The 24,674-nt window shown below is 47.2% G+C and overlaps 2 protein-coding genes across 5 annotated transcripts in view; both read right to left on the bottom strand.

The window, feature by feature from the left end:
* Nucleotides 1–7,804, bottom strand: part of ARHGAP30 (Rho GTPase activating protein 30) — a 51,393-nt gene extending 43,589 nt beyond the window's left edge. For all 4 annotated transcript variants that reach the window (XM_029581141.1, XM_029581139.1, XM_029581142.1 and 1 more), the window contains exon 1: nt 7,281–7,804. In XM_029581141.1, coding sequence (XP_029437001.1) covers nt 7,281–7,389 — 109 coding nt within the window. In that variant the 5' untranslated portion in view covers nt 7,390–7,804. The remainder of the gene's footprint in view (nt 1–7,280) is intronic.
* A 3,475-nt stretch (nt 7,805–11,279) lies between these two features.
* NECTIN4 (nectin cell adhesion molecule 4) overlaps nt 11,280–24,674 on the bottom strand; it is a 71,945-nt gene continuing 58,550 nt past the window's right edge. The window contains exon 9 of the mRNA XM_029581130.1: nt 11,280–13,045. Coding sequence (XP_029436990.1) covers nt 12,755–13,045 — 291 coding nt within the window. The 3' untranslated portion in view covers nt 11,280–12,754. The remainder of the gene's footprint in view (nt 13,046–24,674) is intronic.

Below are 24,674 nucleotides of genomic sequence, written 5' to 3' on the forward strand. Positions count from 1 at the left end.
TAAAGATCTGTAGCTCTAGGCCAGCTGATGCACTGCCCTGCAGAGGGACATGGGGTCAATTTCTGGCTCAGGCCGTCTGCTATCTGGGCAGTCATTCCCTCACACCTCGCAGCTCCCCTCATCTCTCAGCACCCCCCCCCCCCCCCTCCCTCACAGCTCCCCTCACACCTCCCAACCCCCTCATCTCAGGGACCCCTCTCAAATCTCGCAGCTCCCCTCAACTCTCAGGGACACACCCCCCCCCCCCCCCCCCCCCCCCCCGGCACAGCTCCCTTCACACCACGCAACCCTCTCATTTTAGGGACCCCCTCACACCTCCCAGCTTTCCTCATCTCTCAGGTATCCCCTCACACCTCCCAGCTTTCCTCATCTCTCAGGTATCCCCTCACACCTCCCAGCTTTCCTCATCTCTCACGGACCCCCTCACACCTCGCAGCTCCTCTCCTCTCTCAGGGACCCCCTCACGCCTCCCAGCTCCCCTCATCTCTAGAAACCCCACTCCCAGTTCCCCTCCCTCCCAGCTCCCCTCATCTCTCAGGGACCCCCTCACACCTCCCAGCTCCCCTCATCTCTCAGGGACCACCTCACACCTCCCAGCTCTTATCATTTGTCACATTCTCGCCTCCCAGCTTCCCTCACCTCCCAGAGACCCCCTCACACCTCCCAGCTCCCCACATCTCTCAGAAACCCCACTCACACCTCTCATCCCCCTCATCTCTCAGGGACACCCCCCCCCTCACACCTCCCAGCCTCCCTCATCTCTATCACCCGTCACACCTCTCCTCATCTCTCAGTGACCCCCTCACACCTTGCAGCTCCCTTTATCTCAGTGACACACTCACACCTCCCAGCTCCCCTCATCTCTAGAAACCCCACTCCCAGCTCCCCTCATCCCTCAGGGTCCCCCCTCACTCCCAGCTCCCCTCATCTCTCAGGGATCCCCTCACACCACCCAGCTCCCATCTCTCGGTGACACCCCCCTCACAGTTCCCCTCATGCCTCCCAGATCCCCTCATCCCTCAGGGATCCCCTCAAGCCTCCCAGATCCCCTCATCCCTCATCCCTCAGGGACCCCCTCATGCCTCCCAGCTCCCCTCATCCCTCAGGGACCCCCTCATGCCTCTCAGCTCCCCTCATCTCTCAGAAACCCCCCCTCACACCTCCCAGTCCATTTCATCTCCCAGCTCCCCATATCTCACCCTGATCTCCTCCCAGCTCCCCTCACCTCTGTGAACCCCTCACACCTACCAGCTCCCCCTCACACCTACCAGTGACCCCCTCACACTTCCCAGCTCCCATCGTTTGTCACAGTCTCGCCTTCCAGTGACCTAGCTCCCCTCATCTCACCCTGAACCCCTCACACCACCCCTCATCTTTGTGAACCCCTCACACCTCCCAGCTCCCCTCATCTCTCAGAGAATCCCTCACACCTCCCAGCACCCCTCATCTCTCAGGATCCCCTCACATCTCCCAGCTCCCCTAATCTCTCAGATATCCCCTCACACCTCCCAGCACCCCTAATCTCTCAGGACCCCCTCACAGCTCCCAGCTCCCCTCATCTCTCAGTGATCACCTCACACACCCCAGCGCCCCTCATCTCTCAGGACCTCCTCACACCGCCCAGCTCCCCTCATCTCTAAGGAACCCCCCCTCACACCTCCCAACTCCCCTCATCTCTCAGGAATTCCCCCCCCCCCCTCACACCTCCCAGCCTCCCTCATCTCTATCACCCGTCACACCTCTCCTCATCTCTCAGTGACCCCCTAACACCTTGCAGCTCCTCTCATCTCTCAGTATCCCCTCACACCTCCCAGTTCCCCTCAGGTCTAGAAACCCCACTCCCAGCTCCCCTCATCCCTCAGGGTCCCCCCTCCCTAACAGCTCCCCTCATCTCTCAGGGACTCCCTAACAGCTCCCCTCATCTCTCAGGGACCCCCTCCCAGCTCCCCTCATCTCTCAGGGATCCCCTCGCATCTCCCAGCTCCCATCTCTCACGGACCCCCTCACACCACCCAGCTCCCATCTCTCAGGGACGCCCCCCTCCCAGCTCCCCTCAGGGACCCCCTCATGCCTCCCAGCTCCCCTCAGGGACCCCCTCATGCCTCCCAGCTCCCCTCATCTCTCAGGGACCCCGTCACACCTCCCAGCTCCCCTCATCTCTCAGGGACCCCCTCACACCTCCCAGCGCCCCTCATCTCTCAGGGACCCCCTCACACCTCCCAGCACCCCTCATCTCTCAGGGACCCCCTCACACCCCTCAGCTCCCCTCATGTCTCAGGGACCACCTCCCAGCTCCCCTCATCTCTCAGGGACTCCCTCACACCTCCCAGCTCCCCTCATCTCTCAGAGATCCCCTCACACCTCCCAGCGCCCCTCATCTCTCAGGACCCCCTCACATCTCCCAGCTCCCCTCATCTCTCAGGGACCCCCTCACACCCCCCCAGCTCCCCTCATCTCTCAGGGACCCCCTCACACCTCCCAGCTCCCCTCACACCTCCCAGCTCCCCTCATCTCTCAGGGACCCCCTCACACCTCCCAGCTCCCCTCACACCTCCCAGCTCCCCTCATCTCTCAGGGACCCTCTCACACCTCCCAGCGCCCCTCATCTCTCAGGACCCCCTCACACCTCCCAGCTCCCCTCATCTCTCAGGGACCCCCTCACACCTCCCAGCTCCCCTCATCTCTCAGAGATCCCCTCACACCTCCCAGCGCCCCTCATCTCTCAGGACCCCCTCACATCTCCCCGCTCCCCTCATCTCTCAGGGACCCCCCTCACATCTCCCCGCTCCCCTCATCTCTCAGGGACCCCCTCACACCCCCCAGCTCCCCTCATCTCTCAGTGATCCCCACACCTCCCAGCTCCCCTCATCTCTCAGGGACCCCCTCACACCTCCCAGCTCCCCTCATCTCTCAGAGATCCCCTCACACTCCCCAGCGCCCCTCATCTCTAAGGACCCCCTCACACCTCCCAGCGCCCCTCATCTCTCAGGGACCCCCTCACACCTCCCAGCGCCCCTCATCTCTCAGGGACCCCCTCACACCCCTCAGCTCCCCTCATGTCTCAGGGACCACCTCCCAGCTCCCCTCATCTCTCAGGGACTCCCTCACACCTCCCAGCTCCCCTCATCTCTCAGAGATCCCCTCACACCTCCCAGCGCCCCTCATCTCTCAGGACCCCCTCACATCTCCCAGCTCCCCTCATCTCTCAGGGACCCCCTCACACCCCCCCCAGCTCCCCTCATCTCTCAGGGACCCCCCTCACACCTCCCAGCTCCCCTCACACCTCCCAGCTCCCCTCATCTCTCAGGGACCCCCTCACACCTCCCAGCTCCCCTCACACCTCCCAGCTCCCCTCATCTCTCAGGGACCCTCTCACACCTCCCAGCGCCCCTCATCTCTCAGGACCCCCTCACACCTCCCAGCTCCCCTCATCTCTCAGGGACCCCCTCACACCTCCCAGCTCCCCTCATCTCTCAGAGATCCCCTCACACCTCCCAGCGCCCCTCATCTCTCAGGACCCCCCTCACATCTCCCCGCTCCCCTCATCTCTCAGGGACCCCCTCACATCTCCCCGCTCCCCTCATCTCTCAGGGACCCCCTCACACCCCCCAGCTCCCCTCATCTCTCAGTGATCCCCTCACACCTCCCAGCTCCCCTCATCTCTCAGGGACCCCCTCACACCTCCCAGCTCCCCTCATCTCTCAGAGATCCCCTCACACTCCCCAGCGCCCCTCATCTCTAAGGACCCCCTCACACCTCCCAGCTCCCCTCATCACTCAGGAACCCCCTCACACCTCCCAACTCCCCTCATCAGTGACCCCCTCACGCCTCCCAGCTCCCCTCATCTCTCAGGGTCCTCATCTCTCAGGGTCCTCCTCACACCTCCCCTCATATTTCCCAGCTCCCTTTATCTCTGTGACCCCCTCACACCTCCCCTCATCTGTCACTGTCTCACACCTCCCAGTTCCCTTCATCTAAGTTCTCTCTTCACACCTCCCAGCTCCCCTCATATCCCACTGATCACCTCATAAGACAATCACCAACTCACACATCTCAGGTCCCCTCATCTCCCAGTGATCGGTCTCATACCTCTCAGGAACCCCCTCATTATAAGGCAGTCTCCCCTTCACACCTCCCCTCATCTCTTGGTGACCCCCTTGACTATAATAAAAACTTTGCTATCATTCAGCCTTTATTGGTGGCCTTGGCTGAGCTGGCAGCCCCAATCTTCAGCAGCCCGGTTTCTGACAGGTTTGGACAAAGGTGTTGAATGTGGCCTTGACTAAACCCTGCTTTCATGTCATCTTAATCCTCACTTAAAGTGGGATTTGCATTTCAGCCTTGTACAGATACTTGCTCTTTTAACACTTCTGTCCCTCTGTGGTTTATGAACTGACCCTGCCTCTGAGGAAACAAGAGAAATTAATGGGTGAGAATGTGTGAAGAGCCAATCCCATTAAAGTTAGGATTAGCGCCAACTGAGTAAGGCCTTATACCTCCTCCTTTTAACCAAGGCTGCAGGTTCAAATCCCATTCTCTAATCTACTACTCGCTCCTCCCTGCATCTTCTGTCCTTGAGGTTTGCTCTGTAAATTCCTCTCGTGTCACCATAGCTACGTGGAAATGCTCACAGTCTGTACACCTGGCTCTGTCACTGCGGTTTGGGCACTTCCAGATGGCTCGAGGTGAGATACGACTTTGCTTTGATGGAAAGCAAGTCCTGAGCAAGGTGTTCAAGGCAGCCAAATGTGAAAGCTTCAAGAAGCCTAGGAGTAAAGAATGAGGAATGTAGAACTTGAAGTCCTTCCAATGATGAACGGGGCTATGGACTCCCTCTGCACCGCCAAGCAGTGCTCTAGCCAGCCAGCTAAGTAGGGTTAGGAGATGGCTCCATGTCACAAAGGAGAAGCTGAGCCAGTACTGGCTTAAGTTAGAAAGACTGTTCACCCTTGGGATTCCTGGGCAGGGTCCCAAGGCTTTCTTCAGGGAGCCTCTCAGACTCAATTTTCAGTGCAATTAGGGATACTTCTTGATAATATTTTAACAGCATTACAACAGATGCAGAAAACTTGCTACGTGCCTTTTAAAATGAGCTAGTTTGTTTCGGGGCGTCGACCAGCCGATGACTGTACAAGCATTGCTTTTTACACAACTGGAATGAGAGTAAGAATCCCAAAAAAATATAAATATGGATTTTCCCCACCTGTAAGTGGTCCAAAACGCAGCAGTAAGAAATTCTTCAGGGGCACCGTACAGCGAAAGTATGTCCCCTATCTTTTAAGGGCTTTGTTGGGGGTCCTGTTGACCAATGTATAGTTTTTAAGATGGCTGGTTTGGCTTTTAAATCCAGCTGGATTGAGCAGGGGTGCTCAAACTGGTCTTTGGCCTCCTCCCCCCCCCCCCCAGTTGAGTTTACAGGATATCCCTAATGAATATGCATGAGAAATATTTGCATACACAGGATGTAGTGCATGCAGATAAATCTCATGCATATTCATTAGAGATTTACTGAAAATGTGGCTGCCCCCCCCCCCCCCCCCCAAAGGCCCGGTTTGAGCACCCCTGCTCCATTTAATGCCCGCTATCCCAATCTGTACACTTCGCTCCCCCCGCTCAAATTACCGCTAGGGGCTCTAGCCACATAGGCCCGCTCATTGGGAATGATCTGCCCCTTGAAGCCTGGAGTGGTGAAGATGATTTATCTTTTCGCACACTGGAAAGACCGTGGCCCTTTAGAGAGGCATTTGGTGAATAAGTCACTTTTTGGTTGTGCTTTGGTTTTTTACAGTTGCTATTGCTATAGACCAAGAATTTGCGCTTCAGCCTGACCCCTTTTTTTTGTATTTTGAATTCTGCTATTTTGCATGGGTTGCATAAAATTGGGCCTGGTTTCTCTCAAAATGTTAACTGATTGTTTAATTATTTTACTGTATTTTATCTTTTGCTATTGAATGTGCATTTCATGTGTATGTTCCTTGTGGTTGTGATCCATTAGAATCGTCATTGATGTATGAGTGGAATAGAAATTGAAATACACAGACCACAGCGAAATCTCCGGTCGGCTAATAAAGCCTTATTAAATATTCCATCTATAAGGACCGCCCATTTATGTAAGGTACATGACAGAGCAATTTCAATCGCAGGTCCAAAGTTGTGGAACACATTACCTTCTCAATTACGACTGCAAGCCAACAGCAAAAAGTTCAAGAAAGATCTTAAGACAGGGCTGTCAGACTGTGCATACACAGAGACAACAAGTTAGAGATGCACAAGCACTTTTAATAGAGGGGACTACCTTACACCGTGGAAAGACTTTTATTAGAATTGCCCAATTTTTTGCCTTGGCTACGTGGGACCACCTTCCGGTTTGTTTCATTGGACCAAGCACTTTTAATGGCAATGTTTCTGGTACTGATGCAGGTCCAACTAAGTAAATTTTAGGTTCTTATAGTATTTGTGATCTTATGATGTTTATATCTATTTTATTCTTTTATTATACTTTTGCTAAGGATTGTTTAAGTTTTGTACTATTATCTTAATTATTTATTTGATATTTGTGATTCATAATTGATGTATTGTATTTTCTCACTTCCATACTACTTGTAAACCATTGTGAAGGTTTGTCTAAGACAACAGTATATGAAACTTAAACATAAAATAAATGATGAGAGATGTAGTATCCCCATGGAGGCCACTGCTTGGTATTTTATCCTTATGGGTAAGGATCCTATTTTGAGAGATATAGGCTCATAGGATGAGTTTGCAATGGATGTGGCCCTATGGGCTCCTCTGGTTGGTGTTTATCCTTATGGGGTGAGAATCTCAGGGGATGACAGTAATGTGACTGGTATTTTATTTTTGAAAGGTGAGGTTTCTGGGGCTTTGTTGGGTTTGCAAGGGTCTTATTATGAGCAAGGTATTCCCAACTGGTGGGTGCGCGTTCACTATAGATTGAAGATTTATATAGCAGTGGGGTTGGCATGAAGGTGCTAAAGCCATGGCTGTTACCCTCTCTGTAACTTACTCTCGAATGAGCAGGATTATTTACATAGTCCTTGATGCCCTGAGCAATCAATTCAGATCTCAGTGCGATAACCTGCAAGAGATTCACGGTGCAGATTTGTTCTAAGCCTGATCTCCAAGGGACCATAGCGAACCGGCTGCTCAGGATCCACAGTATAGGCCCTCAGTGCTACGTGGTATTGCTTCTGACCAGGACCGGAAGCGGTACACAACAAGGGCTGGGCTCGCTCACTTATTACAAACAGAAGCTGCCTTACCTTCTTGTCCAGAGAACTGCAGGTGCTCCACCAGGTCACAGCCAAAGACCCGATCCTTCGATGCTCCTTTCCGCTTCACCTTCTGCCGGGCTTTCATGGCAAGAGACATGGAGGTAGCCACCGAGACCCTGAGCTGCAATTGCAGCCGTTCCCCTCCAAAGACGAGCCCTGGTCCTGCTTCCCCACTGGTGGAGAAAGCATGGACTGGGGTAGGGTGTGTGGGGGGGAAGAGTAGGCTCTAGAACCACAAGCAGCACGACCCCCAAAATGTGAAGGGCTAATTGAGGAATCCACGCAGAAATAGTTCACAGCCCTGAGAGACGGCAGCATCTCTTCCTTAAATCCACCATCGCTATTTCATACATCTCGTGGTATCAACTCTCTACCATGGTTCTCTCAGTTCCGGGAAAGATTTCCATCTTTTTTTTAAATGTCTGTAGCTGAGAAGAAAGCACAAAACATTGTCCCCTCCCCATTAATGTTCTCATCTATTAGCGAGCACTACTGCAAGCCCTGGTTTAAAAAGTTTTGCAAAAGGAAGTGGCACGGTGGAGGAAGTTGCCGTGAGCCTTAGGGGCTGCGGCAGTAAGGTCTGACGTTAAAATAAAAAAAAAAAAAAAGAAGCAACTTGTTGCATTGCTGATTTTCTCCTTTGACTCTGAGAGCACACAGGAAGTGAGGCCTGCTGCATGCCAACCCACTTCCTGTTTCAAGCATCTTCAAAACCCCAAAAGTACAGACAAGGCCCACACAACATTTGTGGAGTAGAATAAAAAGTTTCCTTTGCAATCGCGGCATCCATCTTTCCTCCCTGCTTGGGGAGGCGCCCTGGGTTGTAGCTTTGATTTTTTTTCAAGGGTGCTAGATAGGGTTATGTAGAGTGTTCGGAGCGAGACAGGACAGGGCGTCCCACAGAGAAAGGGAGCATAGGCAGCTGGTAGGGGAAAGGTTGGAGTGCCAGAACTGGAAGGAGGTGGGTTAAAGGTGGGGGGACAGGGTGTGGGTTACCTTGATCTACCTGCAGCAAGCCTAGCACTCGAGAAGCACGTCCCTCTCATGACGAGGGGGAATTTAGTCTCCATCTTTAATTTGCCATCATTCTCTATCTTAAGTACACTCCCTGCCCTTTTAAAGAAAAAACTTAGCAGCTCCAGTTTTCAAAACTAACACCTGGCCTTATTCTTGACTGGTTTCTTCTTGTGGTCTTATTCCCAGCTCACCTTTCTTTTTACATAGCATTGTAAATTATTTTATGCTTCCTAGAACAAGCAGCATGCACATTTCTGCCTTTTTTTTTTTTAGCATTTTTCATCTTATGCAAAAGGCGCTTGGGATGGTTTACTCTGTCCAGCTGGAGAGACAATAACTTCCCTTCAGGTACACTGATCCGGTTCAGACTTGGGAGGGAGAAAGTCCAAGTTTTCACAGGTGCCAGAGCACAGCTCCAGCTGCCATGCTTTCATCCAGGCCTGCTGCTGCCACAGCGCCACTGGCCCTGCAGAGTGGTGCCAACCTTGTACACCAGCAGCAACCCCATGAAGAAACGTCAGTGCAGGGTCTGCGGACCCCCTATCCCTTCCTCTTGCATGGGCTTCCTATTACCATGGAAACCTGGGCAAGGGGGCAGGCCCCAGAGACCTTGCATTGGTTTATTGCAGGGCTGGGCTATGCTACAAGACCAGCAAGAGAGAGGGGAGAGTCTGGGCAGATGCAGTAGAGTCTGGGTGGGGGGGGCAGGTGAATGGGTTTCCTCACACCTCGGATGATTTCTAAGGGGTAAGAGGGCCAGGGGAAATCCCCCCCCTTTTGCTATGGATACCCTTATTTTAAATACAGCCCTAGGGCTCGACGAGGTCTTTATTGGGAACATTAGTGGATTTACATAGAGCATGCTAATTGTTTACAGTAATGGGAGTCCTCCGGCAATGCTGAGGATAATGGAGCAGATCTCAATGTAACAGAATGAAAGAGATAGACTTAGGCTGAAGAGGCAAGGACAAACACCATTTCCAAAATGTAAAGCCATTACAGCCTTGTTGCATTTGGGCTGATCTGGCTCTGGCTTGGTGGCACTTGGGTTTGCTGTTACCCTAGGCAATCCCGGGGCAGTGTATGGCAAGTGCAGTACTTGAAGTTTAAAACTATTCTCTGCTGTCTGCACTGGAGCAGAACTGGCCCTTAACTACTTAAAGTCATCCACTGTTGGTTGCAAGAGAAAAACCCTTGACTTTGCTATTCCTTCATGCCTGCCTGTAGAGATTGGGTTATGCTCTTATGTGCTATCAGTAGTCGGCTTTCTACCTTGAAAATAAAAGGAACCAGCTGAGACATCAGCTGCCATTGATGTGGAAATCCAATTCATGGCTCTGGCTAGTGCTGCGTCTCATCTGGAAGCCGCTTGTTATAGACTCTGGGAAGAGAGAGAGAGAGTCTCAGATTTATGGCGGTGGGTCTGCCCCAAAAGCAGCTATAAGAGAAGCACAGCCACAGGTGCGCGGATAGAACCAGGACTGGATCAGCGCCTCGCCAATGGCTTTTGATGTCTCTGGCCACCTTGCTCTGTCTTAGATAATACGAGTTACTCACTTCTAGTAAAAACAAAAAAAAATTTTTTTTATTGACCGTGGCCAACATAAATATAATAATTAAAAAAAAATTCACTGTACATACATACATTTATAACATTATAAACAGAAATATGAAAGTTTTTTCAGGATACACATCCTTTTTTTTTCCTTCTAACAAGTTCAAAATTCTTATTTACAATTCTATATATAAAAGTTGAACAGTAACAGTGTTGCAGGCCAGTACAGTTTGTGGTTGCAGTCATGTCGCTTTACAAACATACACTGGCAGGGCAGTTGTGGGCTGTCTTATAGAATCAGGCACCAGTGCCTGATGGCTATAAAATAATCTTTGGTTTGGTAAGGCCATGCCCGCTTCTGTACCCTAAAGAGTTAAATACATCTTCCAGTATCCTGGGGGGGGGGGGGGGGGGGGGGGGAAATCTAACTTAAAAGGAGACCTGCCTTTGGCTCAGGTTTGAGCCTGTGCATCATGGCAACACCAATATACACGCAAAAGGCATTTTTCAGGTTTTTGGAGGGAAGCCTTTATCAAGCCGACGTAATCAAGCATGCTGACTTTAACGCATCTTTTAGTGCACATTTTTCAGTGCTCGCCCGGGTATTTAATAGGGGTTTCAGTACTGAGAAAATCTGCACTAAGCTTAGTGTGGATACATGCAAATCCCACGTTAATGGAGGTATTCGCTATTCGTCAGCAATACAAGGAGATGCATTAAAAAGGTCAGACTGCTTAGTGCGCAGTTTCTTTAAACGCTGGAACTGTAACTGCTGGGGCGGAATTGGAGTAAACGTTAACCCGTAATCCTGCTGGGAATGCGATTCAGTTGCTGTGCTCAGGGTGGTAGCTGCTTCCACGGGTGCCAGCATGATTTGTATGCCTTTTTTTTCCTGCTGCTTGCAATTAAGGGGCAAGCAGGAGATTGGCAGAAGCCAAAAAACAAAGAGGGGGGAAAAAAACAACCCCCACGTTATTGAGGAAGAGGAGAGAATGGGGAGGAGAGCCCAGGCTGCCTGGGCTCAAACTATTCACAGAAAGGCACACAGGCTCCGTCTATTTCACTCAAGGATCACCCGGGCTGGGGTTACCGGAGGCTGGCGTGGCCCAAAAGTTACAGACTGTGCTTTTGGGCAATTCTCTCCATGAAGCAATTAGAAGTGACAGCGATTGTCAGACTGATGGTGGGCATGCCAAACCAGGATTACTGTCTTGCATTTTCTTGCCACGGGCTCATTCCAAACTACAGCGGCTATCGTAGGTGGCATGAACCAATCCCCTCATTCAAAGCATTGCAGGCGGGTGCTGCAGGCCAGGCTGAAACGGAGCCGGGGAAGTCTCCCCAGCAGGCTTACACAGCGACGGGAGATGAAACGTGCTTTTTTTACGAGACAGCGGCCATGCCAAACCGAAGTGGGTGCAATTGAGCCCACCCATGTTGCTCTCATTGCCCTTCCCCAAAACACACACTGTTAACAAGACAGCATTTGAATGAAGACATCAAAACTAGCCTTAGTGCTCACCCCTGAGCAGAATACACTTTTTGGTGCCGAGCATCCCAGCTTTGACCACAGTCTCCCACGCAAGGCCATTATGGCCAAGTAACATCAAAGCCTAAGCTCTCTGCGGTGGGCACCCTTTCCAACTCTTAAGGGACAGTGGAGTAGTCTTCAGCACCTGCCTTGCTTATGCCCGTTTTTACCACACCTTTCTGTATTACTCATGTTTTTAACATGGCTTTTCACCTTCACTCCCATTTTTAGTACACATTTACTGTATCTCCAGTTAACGCTTTTTTATTTTTTTTTAGTGTGTGCGTAAAAGAAAAACCCATGCTAATTTTTAGCACAGACATAACTCTGGTTTTATTACATCAGCCTTCATTCTTAAAAACTACTGCCAGCTTTGGGTAGACTTGGTGGCTACTGCACAATCCTAACACGCAGGTGGCCTTTTTTTTTGTACTTTGCAATCCCATAAAACTTCTACCTCCATTCAGTATAAGCTTACTACAATGTCAACGTTTCACTTGCATGCCTGTGACAGATCTATCATTTAGAACAGGCAAAAGGAAAATTGTTAATTACTGCACTATAGCGCGGAGTTTGACTCACTTTTAAAACCGCACCCTCCATTGGCTAGAAAAATCTAGCCAGCAAACTGGAAGGCTAAAAGAGAACGGTAAATACTCATTGGATTCCACGGTTATACTATTTTTTGCCCGCTTGAGTAGAAGATATCTCCCCAAAGCAGCCCAATGAAACAGAAGAGGAACAATGGTTTCATTGCTTATTATGAAACAGAGTGAAAGTGTCCTATTTCAGACAGAGTTGAAATAGCCAAAGTAGTAATTGGACTCTTGCAAGAAAGATCACCCTCCTGGGACGACACTCTCTGCCCAGGCAGCATTGCGGAGACAGGATGCTCTGCAGGGCGACCCATCCCGTGCCTGCTTCTCCCAGGATGCCACACTCTCATGGACCTTTGGAGCGTCCTGATTCCCGGCACCCATCCAATGCATTTTCTCAGTCCGAAAAAAAAAATAAACAAGCAAACAACCCCCAACTCCAGTTGACCAAACGGTAGCCTGTCTTCGCTGAGGAGATGTCGCTCTGAGGTATGTTCAGCTTTGATTCACACAGGAGGGAGACGGGGAGCATGTTCAGTAGGCCAGCAAGTCAGACGTTTGGGGGTTGGGGCAGCAGTGGAAGAGGATGAGGTGGAAAGGGTAATGTTTCTAGAGGGATAACAGGCTTCCTGGCCTTCTCCCTAGCCCATTCCCCAACATCATCCTAGACGTGCCTTTACCCATCCAAGCTGACCAGGAACACATTGCTGGTACCCTGGTCCATGCCAGGTGCATCAGTATTCTAGTTCTAGGTATTCCTTCTTCATACAAGGTGTCCACGCCCATTGATGTAGATGCCATTGGTGCTAGGCTTAGCCCGCAAGGTGCCATTCTCCTTGTAGAAGTGGGTCATGGCCTGCTTAATGAAGGGATGATTGTCTGTGGTCCCACCTTGGTCCCTCTCCTCCTCGTCTGCCTTCTGTTCCTCCTCTTCCTCCTCCTCCTCTTCCCTCACCTCTTCAGCAGGGACAGCAGAGGACAGAAGCTCGGTCTGGGTCTCTATCTCGCGCACTGTCGTCAGTGTGGAATAGCTGCGCCTGTCCGCCTCCTCGCCCTGCCATAAGAAAACACAGAGAACCATCATTTCCACTGAGCACCACAGATGTGGCCACACACGTACTAAATGCACCAGTCCCCACAGGTTTTCAATGCACAAAATGAGAAGTCTTCAGCTATGACAGAACTGTAAAGAACAAACTGAGATACCATCGAATGTCACTGGGGCCTCACCTACTGGGAAACCTGTGGGTTTATTGGTCCTTTACGTTCCGTGACCTGTGGATTTATTGAACCCTCTCTTTCCTTCTATAGAGCTGGGAAAAGATCTCATCAGCACCCAGGTCCCATGCCTTAGTTCTTCCCTCTCAGATCATTAAGCCTGTTCTTCTCTCCTTCACTTCCCACCTCCATCTCCAGGCCCAGCACGGATCTGGGTTTTTTCCTACAGTAATCTGGCTCCTCATCACTTCCTCAGTTCATACAGTACCTAATGCTATACTAATGCATTGGGAGTTAAAGTTTAAAAAAAAAAAAAAAAGCCTAATGTGCATTCAGCAGGAGGCAGCATCTCCAGTAGGCTACCAGTGCTTCCACTTAACCGAATAAATACAGATTTATCCGTCTGTCTACCACTGGGAAGCAGAAATAGCTGCCAGGTCACCACTACTTAGCCAGTTAAAGTACTTAACTGGCTACGTAGCTTTAAACCCTGCTACGTATGGACATGGTAACAGTGCCAAAATATGCAATCAGACTTGCAAATGAAACCAAAATCAATATTAGCGAGCAGAAAGTCAGCTAAATAAGCTATTTTATTTTAAGGACTAGAGCACTAATTTTATTTATTTATTTTATTTATTTATTTATCTTCTTTTACTATACCGACACTCAAGACCAGGTCTTATCGTACCGGTTTACATTAGAACAAGGGGAAAAATCAATTAACGTATAAGTGGAAAAGAGAAGTTACATTAAAACAGGGAGAGTAAAAACATGGATGTCGGAAGATAGGACAGAATTAAGTAATTGAACAATAAGTTAACAAAATTACAAACTATAAATTAACATAAAACAATAAATTAATAATACAGAAAACATGGATTATAATCAGCGGAAATATATATATATGGAATATATACAGCTGGAATATACATGTTATGTCAGATGGGAGGACATAACATGTTTTACCTTGGCACATGTATTATAGTTAGTGTCTTGTAAATACAACCATTCCTAAGCCATGTTTCCCATATGTTTACCACCATCCTCACATTAGCACTTGTATTATAGTTAGTGTCCTGTTAACTGTTCTAAGTTATACTGTAACAATAAGCAGCTCCTGTCTTATTTACTGTTCAGTTATGTGAACCGATGTGATATCTCGATCGAATGTCGGTATACCAAACAAACAAATAAATAATTGGATTATAGCAAATGATTATACATAGATGTAGATATTTTGCAATCACTAGGGATCTTTAGAGATAGGAAACGTAAACAGAAAGCAAGGCTCTACCACTTACCGTATTTTTCGCTCCATAAGACACACTTTATTCCCCCCAAAAGTGGGGGGAAAATGTGTGTCTTATGGAGCGAATATAAAAAAAAAACAAAAAAACCCACTAAAAATCTAACAAACCCTCCCCTTCTCTCCCCCCCCCCCCCCCCAAGACCTGCCAAAAGTCCCTGGTGGTCCAGGAGCGATCTCCTGGGCTTGGGCTGTCGGCTGCCAGTAATCAAAATGGCGCTGACGGTCCTTTGCCCTTACTATGTCACTGGGGCCGACCAATGCCAGCGGTAGCCCCCATGACATAGTAAGGGCAAAGGGCCGTCGGCGCCATTTTGATTACTGGCAGCCGACGGCCCAAGCCCAGGAGATCGCTCCTGGACCACCAGGGACTTTTGGCAGGTCTTGGGGGGGGGGGGGGGTTCCCAGAGAAAGATAAAAAAGTTTTCTGATCTGGGGACTGGACCGAAATGGCCCTCCCCAGACCCAAAAACAAAATGGGGAGGGGGAAAAAAAAAAAAAAAGTTATGCACTCCCCTAATTTGCTCCATAAGACGTACAGACACCCGGGGACAGAGCCGGTTTAGCACAAACATTTTTTTTTAATTTTCCCCCTCTGAATCCTAGGTGCGTCTTATGAAGCAAAAAATACGGTAATATCCTTCAAAGCAACACAGTAGGACTCGCTGGCCGTATTGCTTTCTAGGATCCCAAGTGAGTTTTTTTTTGTAGAGTTTTGTATTGCTTCATAATGTGCCTGACAGCAGAGAGACTATATGTTGCTGTTCTGATGTGACACCAGAATTGTAATAATATTTTTATATGATGAGTAGTAAGTACAATATTTAAGAATGGACGTGCAAGTATGTGCTTTTACAGGATTGTCCTTGGGGGGTGAGGGGGGTGGGAAGGGCTTCTGGGCCTCAGCTCTCAGTACCTAGCCATACCTCTGCCTGCACCTTTGCTAATCATGAGAAAAGTTCAGTTCTCCCAGTCCAGCTTTGAAGAGTACAGCCAGAACCAGCAGGGAGCGAGTATCGACCAGTAGTGATAAAGACTTTGAGCTCCAGGATGCCAAATTCACTCATTATGAGGCATGCGAGAAAGGTCAAGGGAGCAGCAGGAGATGAAACACGCGTCCATATGTAACAACTGGAATCCCTTTGTTGGAGGTGCAAGTTTTGCTCCTGATACGAGGCACATTACACGAAATATTTGTTAAAACAATTATGCCAATTTCCAGTCAAGATCATTAAAAGCTGCCACAGTACATAAAGACGGGAAGGTGACCACTGTGAATCCGATTTTAAAAAAGGGCTCTGGGGTGATCCAGGAAACTGGTAGAAGCTATTCTTAGAGTCAAAATCACTAGCTTTATGGATAGACAGGGCCTAATGGAGCACAGCCAAAATGAATTTAGCAAAAGGGAAGTCCTGTCTTACAAATGTACTTGTTTTGGGGGTTTTTTTAAGGTGTAAATAAACATAGATTTAGATGAACTGGTTGATAAGAAAGCATTTGACAAAGTTGGTCCTGAGAGACTCCGCAGGAAGTTAAAATGACTTGGGATTGGAGGCAGTGTCCTATTATGGATTGGTAACCGCTTAAAAAAATAAAAGAAGACAGGAAACAGAGCAGGACTAAATGGTCAGTTTTCCAAATGAAGAACAGTAAATCATGGAGTGACCCAGGGATCTGTACTGGGACCAGTGCTGTTTAACACATTTGTTAAATGATCTGGAAAAGGGAACACTGAGCGCGGGGATCAAATTTTGCAGACGATACAAAATTATTCAAAGCTGTTAACTCGCAAAAGGATGGTGAGGAACTGCAGAAGGACCCTGCCAGACCAGGAAACTGGGCCCGGCTCAAACCTAAATATATCTTGTCACTGGGACGTTTTCCATGATTGAATGTTCAATAATTTCAAGCGGCCTTTACATGCTGCATTCTGATATTATAACGCCCGTTAATACAGGGCATGGGTTATTTCAGTACCGGCCATGGCCACTGGAGGGCAGTGCAGCTTCATAGGATGTGAATGAGGCCAGAGGAAGGAGGGGGCGTGTCATGTTGCATCAACTCGGAGAGGCTGTTCCAGTTATCCAATGCAGCAGTAGGGAAAGCACAGAGAGTTGGGAGCTGGTGACCATCAATGCCAGTCATAGGCACCACCCAAGGTTAAACCTGGGAATGCCCATTTGTCCGCCTCTTTTTTTAAACAGTCAAATTTGACGAGGGGGAGAAGGGAACAAATTTAAGCCTCTGCCCCCAGGCACTGGAAACCTACAGTGTACCACTGGCCTCATATTCCCTTAATATCAAGATCCAGTGAGGAAAACTGCAGGGAGTCTCCCTTTCACCGCTTGATCAGGAGGGTGTACAGAAATATCCAGGGGTGGTTGAAGGTGAGCAAATTCAGCACAAGTTTCTGAGCGAGAAAACCCGTAAACAATACTGTAGGAGACAAACTGATGTTGAAAAGTGCTTCAACACGAAATAAAGGACCCAAGCCATCAAATCAACTTGCAATTCCTGTACTCTCCTATAGTTTTGGAATAGTAGACTGACCCGATAAAGACCTTAACAGTTCTTCATACACAGCAGGTAATCTAAGAATCAATGTATGCCAAGAGCTGAAGACTGTATGGACCTTATAAAAGATTATACATATGGAACTGTTATAGCCTCCCCAACAGCATCAACAGATCTGGATACTCAAAAAGTGTTGAAGTACAAAAGTAACCGGCCACAATCATGTCCATCCTTAAGTTCGGACAATCATTGTGGCAAGTGGAAGAAATGAATGAGAATTTACCAGCACACAATGGGCAAGGGATGACAGAATTTGCAAAACAAGATTTAAAAAAAATGTATATGTTTTTTCAAGAATCTGACCTATAGGCAAGGGAATTCAATTGGCAAAAGCAGACATATAGGGAAAATACAGCGAGCTGCTTCAGGAACTCTGCCTGGATGAAGATCAGACTCAGGAATGGTTAAGGCGAGGTGAGCTTAGTCCTGAATATAAGAGATTGATCATTTCAATACAGGATAGTGGATTGCGGACAAGAGGGTTTGCAGCCAGCATAGAAAAAAAAAACCCCAAAAAAAAAAACCTAGTAAAACAAATTCAGATTCTGTAAGAGAGAATTAGAAATTGTTACACACCTTTCAGGCCAATGCAGAAAGTTGCGTTCAGTCGAACGCACCTTTCTGCCTGCATCTGAATGCGCATTTTCTGGGCACAAAACTTGCTGACAATGCAGCAAAGAGTTCTGGGTGCAGAAAATGTGTGTCCCTAAATGGAAGTGCTGCTTGGCATCTTCGCATGGAAATCCCATGCAAACGAGGGCATTAGGCAGTATTCCCCGTGTGCTAAAAAGGGCACGCTGGCATCTGGCCAGCGTGCCCTTTTTAGCACTAGAAAAGCAACTCCTGGGTCAAAAATATGCATTTGTGTTGTGCGCTAGCTTTATTATCGCATGCATTATGGTGCTATAACGCATTTTGATGAATGACACTATAAATAACTGTGACCAGCACCAGATATCCGGATAAGTACTGACTGCCCAGATAGATGGATAAATCAGTATTTATCTGGCTAAGTGGTGGTAGCCTATCAGAGATACCTCCTCCTTTCCTGAGTTAAAATGTTATGTTCGTCCTATGCCGAACGCACATTTTAAAGTTTAGGGGCAATTTTTTTTTTAAACTCCTGATGCATTAGTATACTGCATAGGGAATTCAAAATATAATACTCTGGGTGCTAAAAATGTGCACTAAAGAGCAGCACACATTTTCTTAGCACCCAGATTACTGCAATGGGCCTGTCAATTGCTGGATGTGCAGTGTTGATGGCAGAAGGCCTAAGATGGCAGGGCTCATTCACTAAGAATTGCATTAACATTACATCACTGCATCAGAAAAGCATTGGGATTACAACCCTAAGAGAACTAGAGACTGAAGAAGCGAGGGATCACCTGGAACATCCCTATCCCATCAGATACGAAGCTTGATGCAAGAAAACCAGACAGAGTGGTAAAAAAAGAGAAAAGCACAGGAGCAGCACTGCTGACAGAAGCATCCGTACCAAGCGACTGTTCTCTGGACAGCATGGAAAGAGAAGATCCTCAAGTAGCAAAAGATGCAATCAGGGATCAAGAAAATGTGGCAGAAAGATACAAAATTAGGCCCAATTGTATTGGGTGCCACTGACCTGATTAAAAAATGTCCAAGCACATCTAAATATGTTGCCTGCGCATACACACAGTCTTATGAACTTCAGAAGAAAGCTCTCTTTGGCACAATGCAAGTATTAAGACGAGCATTAGCAGCAGGTATGAGATCATACTCGAGATGCCTGCCTTATGAGGGAGGCTCACCCCTGTCAAGGTAAGTGCAAAATTATCCCATTTGGAGACACTGCCTCGAGAGGCTCACAGGGGTCTGCAGCGATGTGTGTGATTAACAATTGCTGTGCTTTTCTGAGGGGGGGGACGGGGACAGAACAGAATACATTTCTCTCGCCAAGACTAGCCGAGAAAGTCACTTGAGGTCTGAAGTGAGAGAAAAAGTGAATGGAGTAAATGTTTCTCACTAAGTCTTGACGAATGCCTACCTGTGGTGACCTTGTAGAACATCTGGACTAAATCTCAGCAAGGTGAATGGTGCTATTAAACATATAACAGGAAGGAAAAAGAAAAAAAAAGTCATACTGGCCACCCGTCACCCAGTGTAAAAAAGGTGCCCACTTTTAGCTTCAGCACTAGGGCGCCTTTTCACACTGGGTGACGGGTGGCCAGTATGACTTTTTTTCTTTTTCCTTCCGGTTATATGTTAATAGCACCATTATGGTGGTACTGATAGTGCGGATTCTTTGGATATGCTAACAATCCTGGTACAGTTACAGGCCATGGTGAATGTGTTCATGGACCCGCTGCAGCAGTTGAAAAAAATTAAGAGATTACGTGAGCCCCTGAAGACAAAAAGGAGATAATGCACTGCTCTTTTGATGCCACAAACCCTATTATTTAAATCAAGAGGGTTTACAAAGAGAGCACATCAAAAACTGAAATATCCCAGGAAAAGCTTCTAAAAGCACTGACCTAAATTTAAGATCTTTAATAACAAAAATTAAGGCAAAGAAATATGAATGTGTTATTTCAGAGCAATTAAGAGCTACTGCAGAAAGAGAATTAAATGCTGGAAGAGCAGATATGCCAGAGCAGCCAAGAAGTATCAGGAGAAAGAAGCAGAATCAGCCACAGCAACCGGGGGAGGGAATGGGTGAGCGAGAATGAGGCAACATTTGAGCATGGACGTAGCGGAAGACATCGGAATAGCTAAGCAGCTCTAGAAAGGAGGTGTTGGAACAGTCGGAGCAATTGGAAGAGGTTACCAGTGAAGAAGGGTGCAAGCAGCACTAGAAGGAAGGAGTGCCAGAAGAAAAATAGAAGTATTTTTTTCAACTCGGCACACAATTAAGCTATGGAATCTTACTGGAGGACATGGGTCAAGGCAATAAATGTAGTGAGGTTCAAACGAGTATTGGGCAAGTTCCTGAAGAACAAGTCCATAAACACTTTATTAGCCATGTAGACTTGGGAAAGCTGGCACTTATCCCTGGGAGTGAGATACAAAAAACAGACCAACTAGTAGGGATCTGTCTGGTACTTGTGACCCAGATTGGCTATTGTCAGAGACAGGATACTGGGTTTGATAGACCTGCGTCTGACCCGTTGTGGCAATTCTTATGTTCTTAAAAGGTGCAGAGCTCCAGAAGAAAGGCATCGGAATGGCTAGAGCAAGGGGGCCCCAACTCTGATCCTCAAAAGTCAGAGATGGGCTGGGTTTTCAGGATATCCACAATGATTATGCATGAGATCAATTTGCATAACAGACACAGTGCATGCAAATCTCTCTCATGCATATTTATTTTGGCTATCCTAAAAAAAACAAACCAGACATTTGTGGCTCTTGAGGATTGGTGTTGGCTAGGGCAATTGGAGGACTGGGTGAAATACCAGTGAATGATAATGGTGCACCATATGAAGAGGAAAGCAATGTAAGGTAGACCAGGAAGCAGGCAGGAGAGAGATCAGGAGTTGGCAGTCAAGCTCCTGACTTATATGGCAATAGGAATATGGAGTTGGGATCCAGAAGAGGGAAAGACTGCCTAAGATAAATCTGTCACCCAAAGTATAAAAACATGATCAGTAAGATCAACAAGGCCATAATCTGCATAAAGGACCATCTAATGATGATATGGAAATAAAATGGATGCAATATTGTGCAGCAAAATTATTACTGAGAGACTCAAGGCCAGAAGCAAAAAGGAGAAAAATAACAAATCCTTGGAAAAAAACATAGGGAAAAAAAGTGAACTCATTGCATGCAGAAGTGTCATTGATAGACGAGTACCTCAAAAGGGCGAGGGCATCAACAATGAGAAAAATTAGAAATCTCAAGCTAGAGCATGCTGCACCAATAGATGGTGATCTTACGTTTATATGCACTGAAAATAGAAAGGAAAGATATCGAAATGACATGTTTAGACAGACCCCAAAGCAACTCTGTAGGAACTGGAGAAGACCATTAGTGCAGTTAAAAAAATGACAAAGATGAACTCTGAAACAGAAGATCCTGTAGGGTATTAACAGAGAAGCAGAACGGTCACCCAGCATACAGGAAAGGATGGAAAGTGCAGACATCAAAACTAGGGAATGGCCCAAGAGCTGGAAAACAGGGTTAAAAAAAAAAAAAAGACAAACTGGCAGAGCCCTGGCCCTGATGGGGTACCAATTTTTGGCTCAAGCAAGCAGTTAATATCTTTACACCAAGATCTGACAAACTGCAAAAATCAGTCGATTGGGCAACCGGAACGAACACCACAGTGGTTAATAATAGAAAGACCACGTCACCTTCCCAAGGGAGACCCCAAAATGAATCGTCCAATAACCTGCTTTCCCACAGTCTACAAGCTTTTCACTGCAATAGATGCAAACAGAATATATCAACATATAGGTTTTAATAAAATCATGGAGGGAGAACAGGGGGGGGGCATATGGAGCAAGGACCAGTTAATACTGAAGAAAGCTATCATGACCAGTTTTAAGACTAAATTTCAGTGTCCCATGGATAGACTATAAAAAAAAGCTTTGATAGTATCCCACATTCTTGGATGATAAGTTGCTTTAAAATGCACAGACTGAATCCTGGATTGATAGAGTACATGAAAATGTAACACTACAGACCATGCTTTTTTAAATATTTGTTGTATTGGTGTGTTGTCATGATTTTATTTTTATGAACGTTTAAATTGTAAGCCCCCTAGAGCTGTGATAAGCAGCAAATAAACATGCAGAAATAAAATATTGTCTATCTTCATAACAAGATCCAGTGAGAATTATTACTGTACCAGAAAAGTACTGGGATGAAGCCCTTGACAGAACTGTGGAAAATGAAAATATTATGATTCCCATTCCAACCGATAAAAAGCTGGATACAAAAGAAATCCAACACGGTGGTAAAGGAAACAGAAAAACCCAACAGAATGTCCGCAGTCAGCTCTCAGCCCTCTTTGGTTTTGAGATACGTGGTCTTGTTCTTTTTGTATTCTGAACAATGATGTTGGGGAGGAAAGTGTGAATTCGGATAACATCTGGTTCCTATCTAAAGCATAGCCTAATTGCTAAAAAAAAAAAAAAAGTATTGTGTTATGTTGGATAGAACCGGCTCCCCCTACGGGATAAATGTGGAAAGCTTTAATGACCGAACTTTTATCAACTGGAGTATGGTTCATTGTATCGCTATTTTTCCTACAGGAAGAAGCAATTCTTTAAAGAGATTTGGAACTTTTTTTTATGAGTCCTTACCAGAGTCTGTAAAGATAATTTGGAAAAAAAACCCAAGAACGCTATTGCTACTAGAAGTGTCAGTTCTAAATGACTATTCTGTACAACGTATGGAGAGCGAGAAGCTCCTTAAGTACCAAATGATACAGAGACCAAGAAAATGTAGAAGAAAAATACAGAAATAGTCCCAATTGAAAAGAACTTCCAAGCATACCTTGATATGTTACCTGTACATATGTAAGCTAATGACTTAATAAATTGTTCTTTTCCCTGCTCAGACAGAATAAATTTCAAAGAAGATAGCCCCTGGCCACTTTGTTAGGTACAAAGGCATGCAAATGCCAAATATTCTTTTTAATCAAGATTGATCTAGGCAAAGGTCTAAGGCAGGGGTCGGGAACCAATGGCTCGTGAGCCAGATGTGGCTCTTTTGATGGCTGCATCTGGCTCGCAGACAAATCTTTAATAAAAATCTAACAAAACCCCCCACCCTCCTGACACCCCCCAAGACCTCCAAAATTAATTTACTACAACCCCCCACCCTCCTGACACCCCCCAAGACCTCCAAAATTAATTTACTACAACCCCCCACCCTCCTGACCCCCCCCCCCCCCCAAGACCTGCCAAAAGTCCCTGGTGGTCCAGTGGGGGTCCGGGAGCGATCTCCTGGACTTCGGCTGTCAGTAGTCAAAATGGAGCCGACGGCCCTTTGCCCTCACTATGTCACTGGGGTCAACCAATGGCGGCGGTAGCCCCTGTGACATAGTAAGGGCAAAGGGCCGTCGATGCCATTTTGATTACTGGCAGCCGACAGCCCTTTGCCCTTACTATGTCACAGGGGCTACCGCCGCCATTGGTTGACCCCAGTGACATAGTGAGGGCAAAGGGCCGTCGGCGCCATTTTAACTATTGGCAGCCGACAGCCCAAGTCCAGGAGATCGCTCCCGGACCGCTCCTGGACCCCCGCTGGACCACCAGGGACTTTTGGCAGGTCTTGGAGGGGTCAGGAGGGTGGGGGATTGTAGTAAATTAATTTTGGAGGTATTGGGGCGCGTCAGGAGGGTGGGGTGTTTTGTTAGATTTTTACTTTATTAAAGATTTGTCTGCGAGCCCTGGACCCCCACTAGACCACCAGGGACTTTTGGCAGGTCTTGGGGGGTGTCAGGAGAGTAGGGGGTTGTAGTAAATTAATTTGGTAGGTCTTGTATGGCTCTCACAGAATTACATTTTAAAATATGTGGCGTTCATGGCTCTCTCAGCCAAAAAGGTTCCCGACCCCTGGTCTAAGGGATCTCTCAAATGCCAAACCTTTCCCAATATACAGGATTATCACGGAATTTGACAAGGAACAGGACCGCAGGTTATGCTTTCCATCATCTGCTGGAGCCAGAGAAATACTGAAGGATCACAGGTGGCACACCGGTATATGTAGGGAGTGCTTTTCAGCTTTTCTCTGGCTCCATCTGCTGGAAGGGAGACATAATCCAGCAGTCTGGACTGATCCTGGTACATACAGGGAAAGGTATTTATAGTGGACTGTCAGATGGTTTGCCTCTGAAAAGATTCTCTTTGACGTCCCCTCAGGAAGGCCTCTGACCGGAAGCCAGTGCTGTATACTTTTCTAGACACCACTGACACCAAGTGGACATTAATTGCATCAGTAGCATGGGATCTTCTTGGTGTTTGGGTAATTGCCAGATTCTTGTGGCCTGGTTTCACCTCTGTTGGAAACAGGATGCTGGGCTTGATGCTGGGTCAGACCCTTGGTCTGACCCAGCACGGCAATTTCTTATGTTCTTACTGGAAAGGTGAGATACTAGAATTTATAATAAACTTTTCTTGTTCAGCCTATGAAATACAAGTTTATATTATATTTTAACTCATAAATGGTATCTCTTTGCATCAGAGCTTAGTGATGGGCGATAACTGACTGGAGCCAATGAGAGAGAATTAAAAAGATTAATTAGTATTCAGTTCTTTAAGTATAAAATGTGATAAAAGTATAAAAGGCAGAGAGAGGGAGATATACAGGGATGTAACCATGAAGTGAGAGGTTTATTTGCAGCCTATCTGCGGACTGAGAAAAAAAAAAAATTGGGTTTGTTTTTTTTGCTGCTTTCCTGTTCTGGCAACAGAAACAAGCTTAGCCTTTTATTGCGAGTTTTTATTTATTATAGCAAGAAAAAAGTGATTTTTTTGGTTAAATTTTGTTTTGCTTAGACTACTTTAGTTCAGGGAAGTTTCAGAAGATTTGACACAATTTGACTTAGAATAGAGAGGAGAGTATTTTCATTGGGAGATTTTGGGCATTCATCTCCAGA

This window comes from Rhinatrema bivittatum, chromosome 16, assembly GCF_901001135.1.
Source record: "Rhinatrema bivittatum chromosome 16, aRhiBiv1.1, whole genome shotgun sequence".
NCBI classification, from domain to species: Eukaryota; Metazoa; Chordata; class Amphibia; order Gymnophiona; family Rhinatrematidae; genus Rhinatrema; species Rhinatrema bivittatum.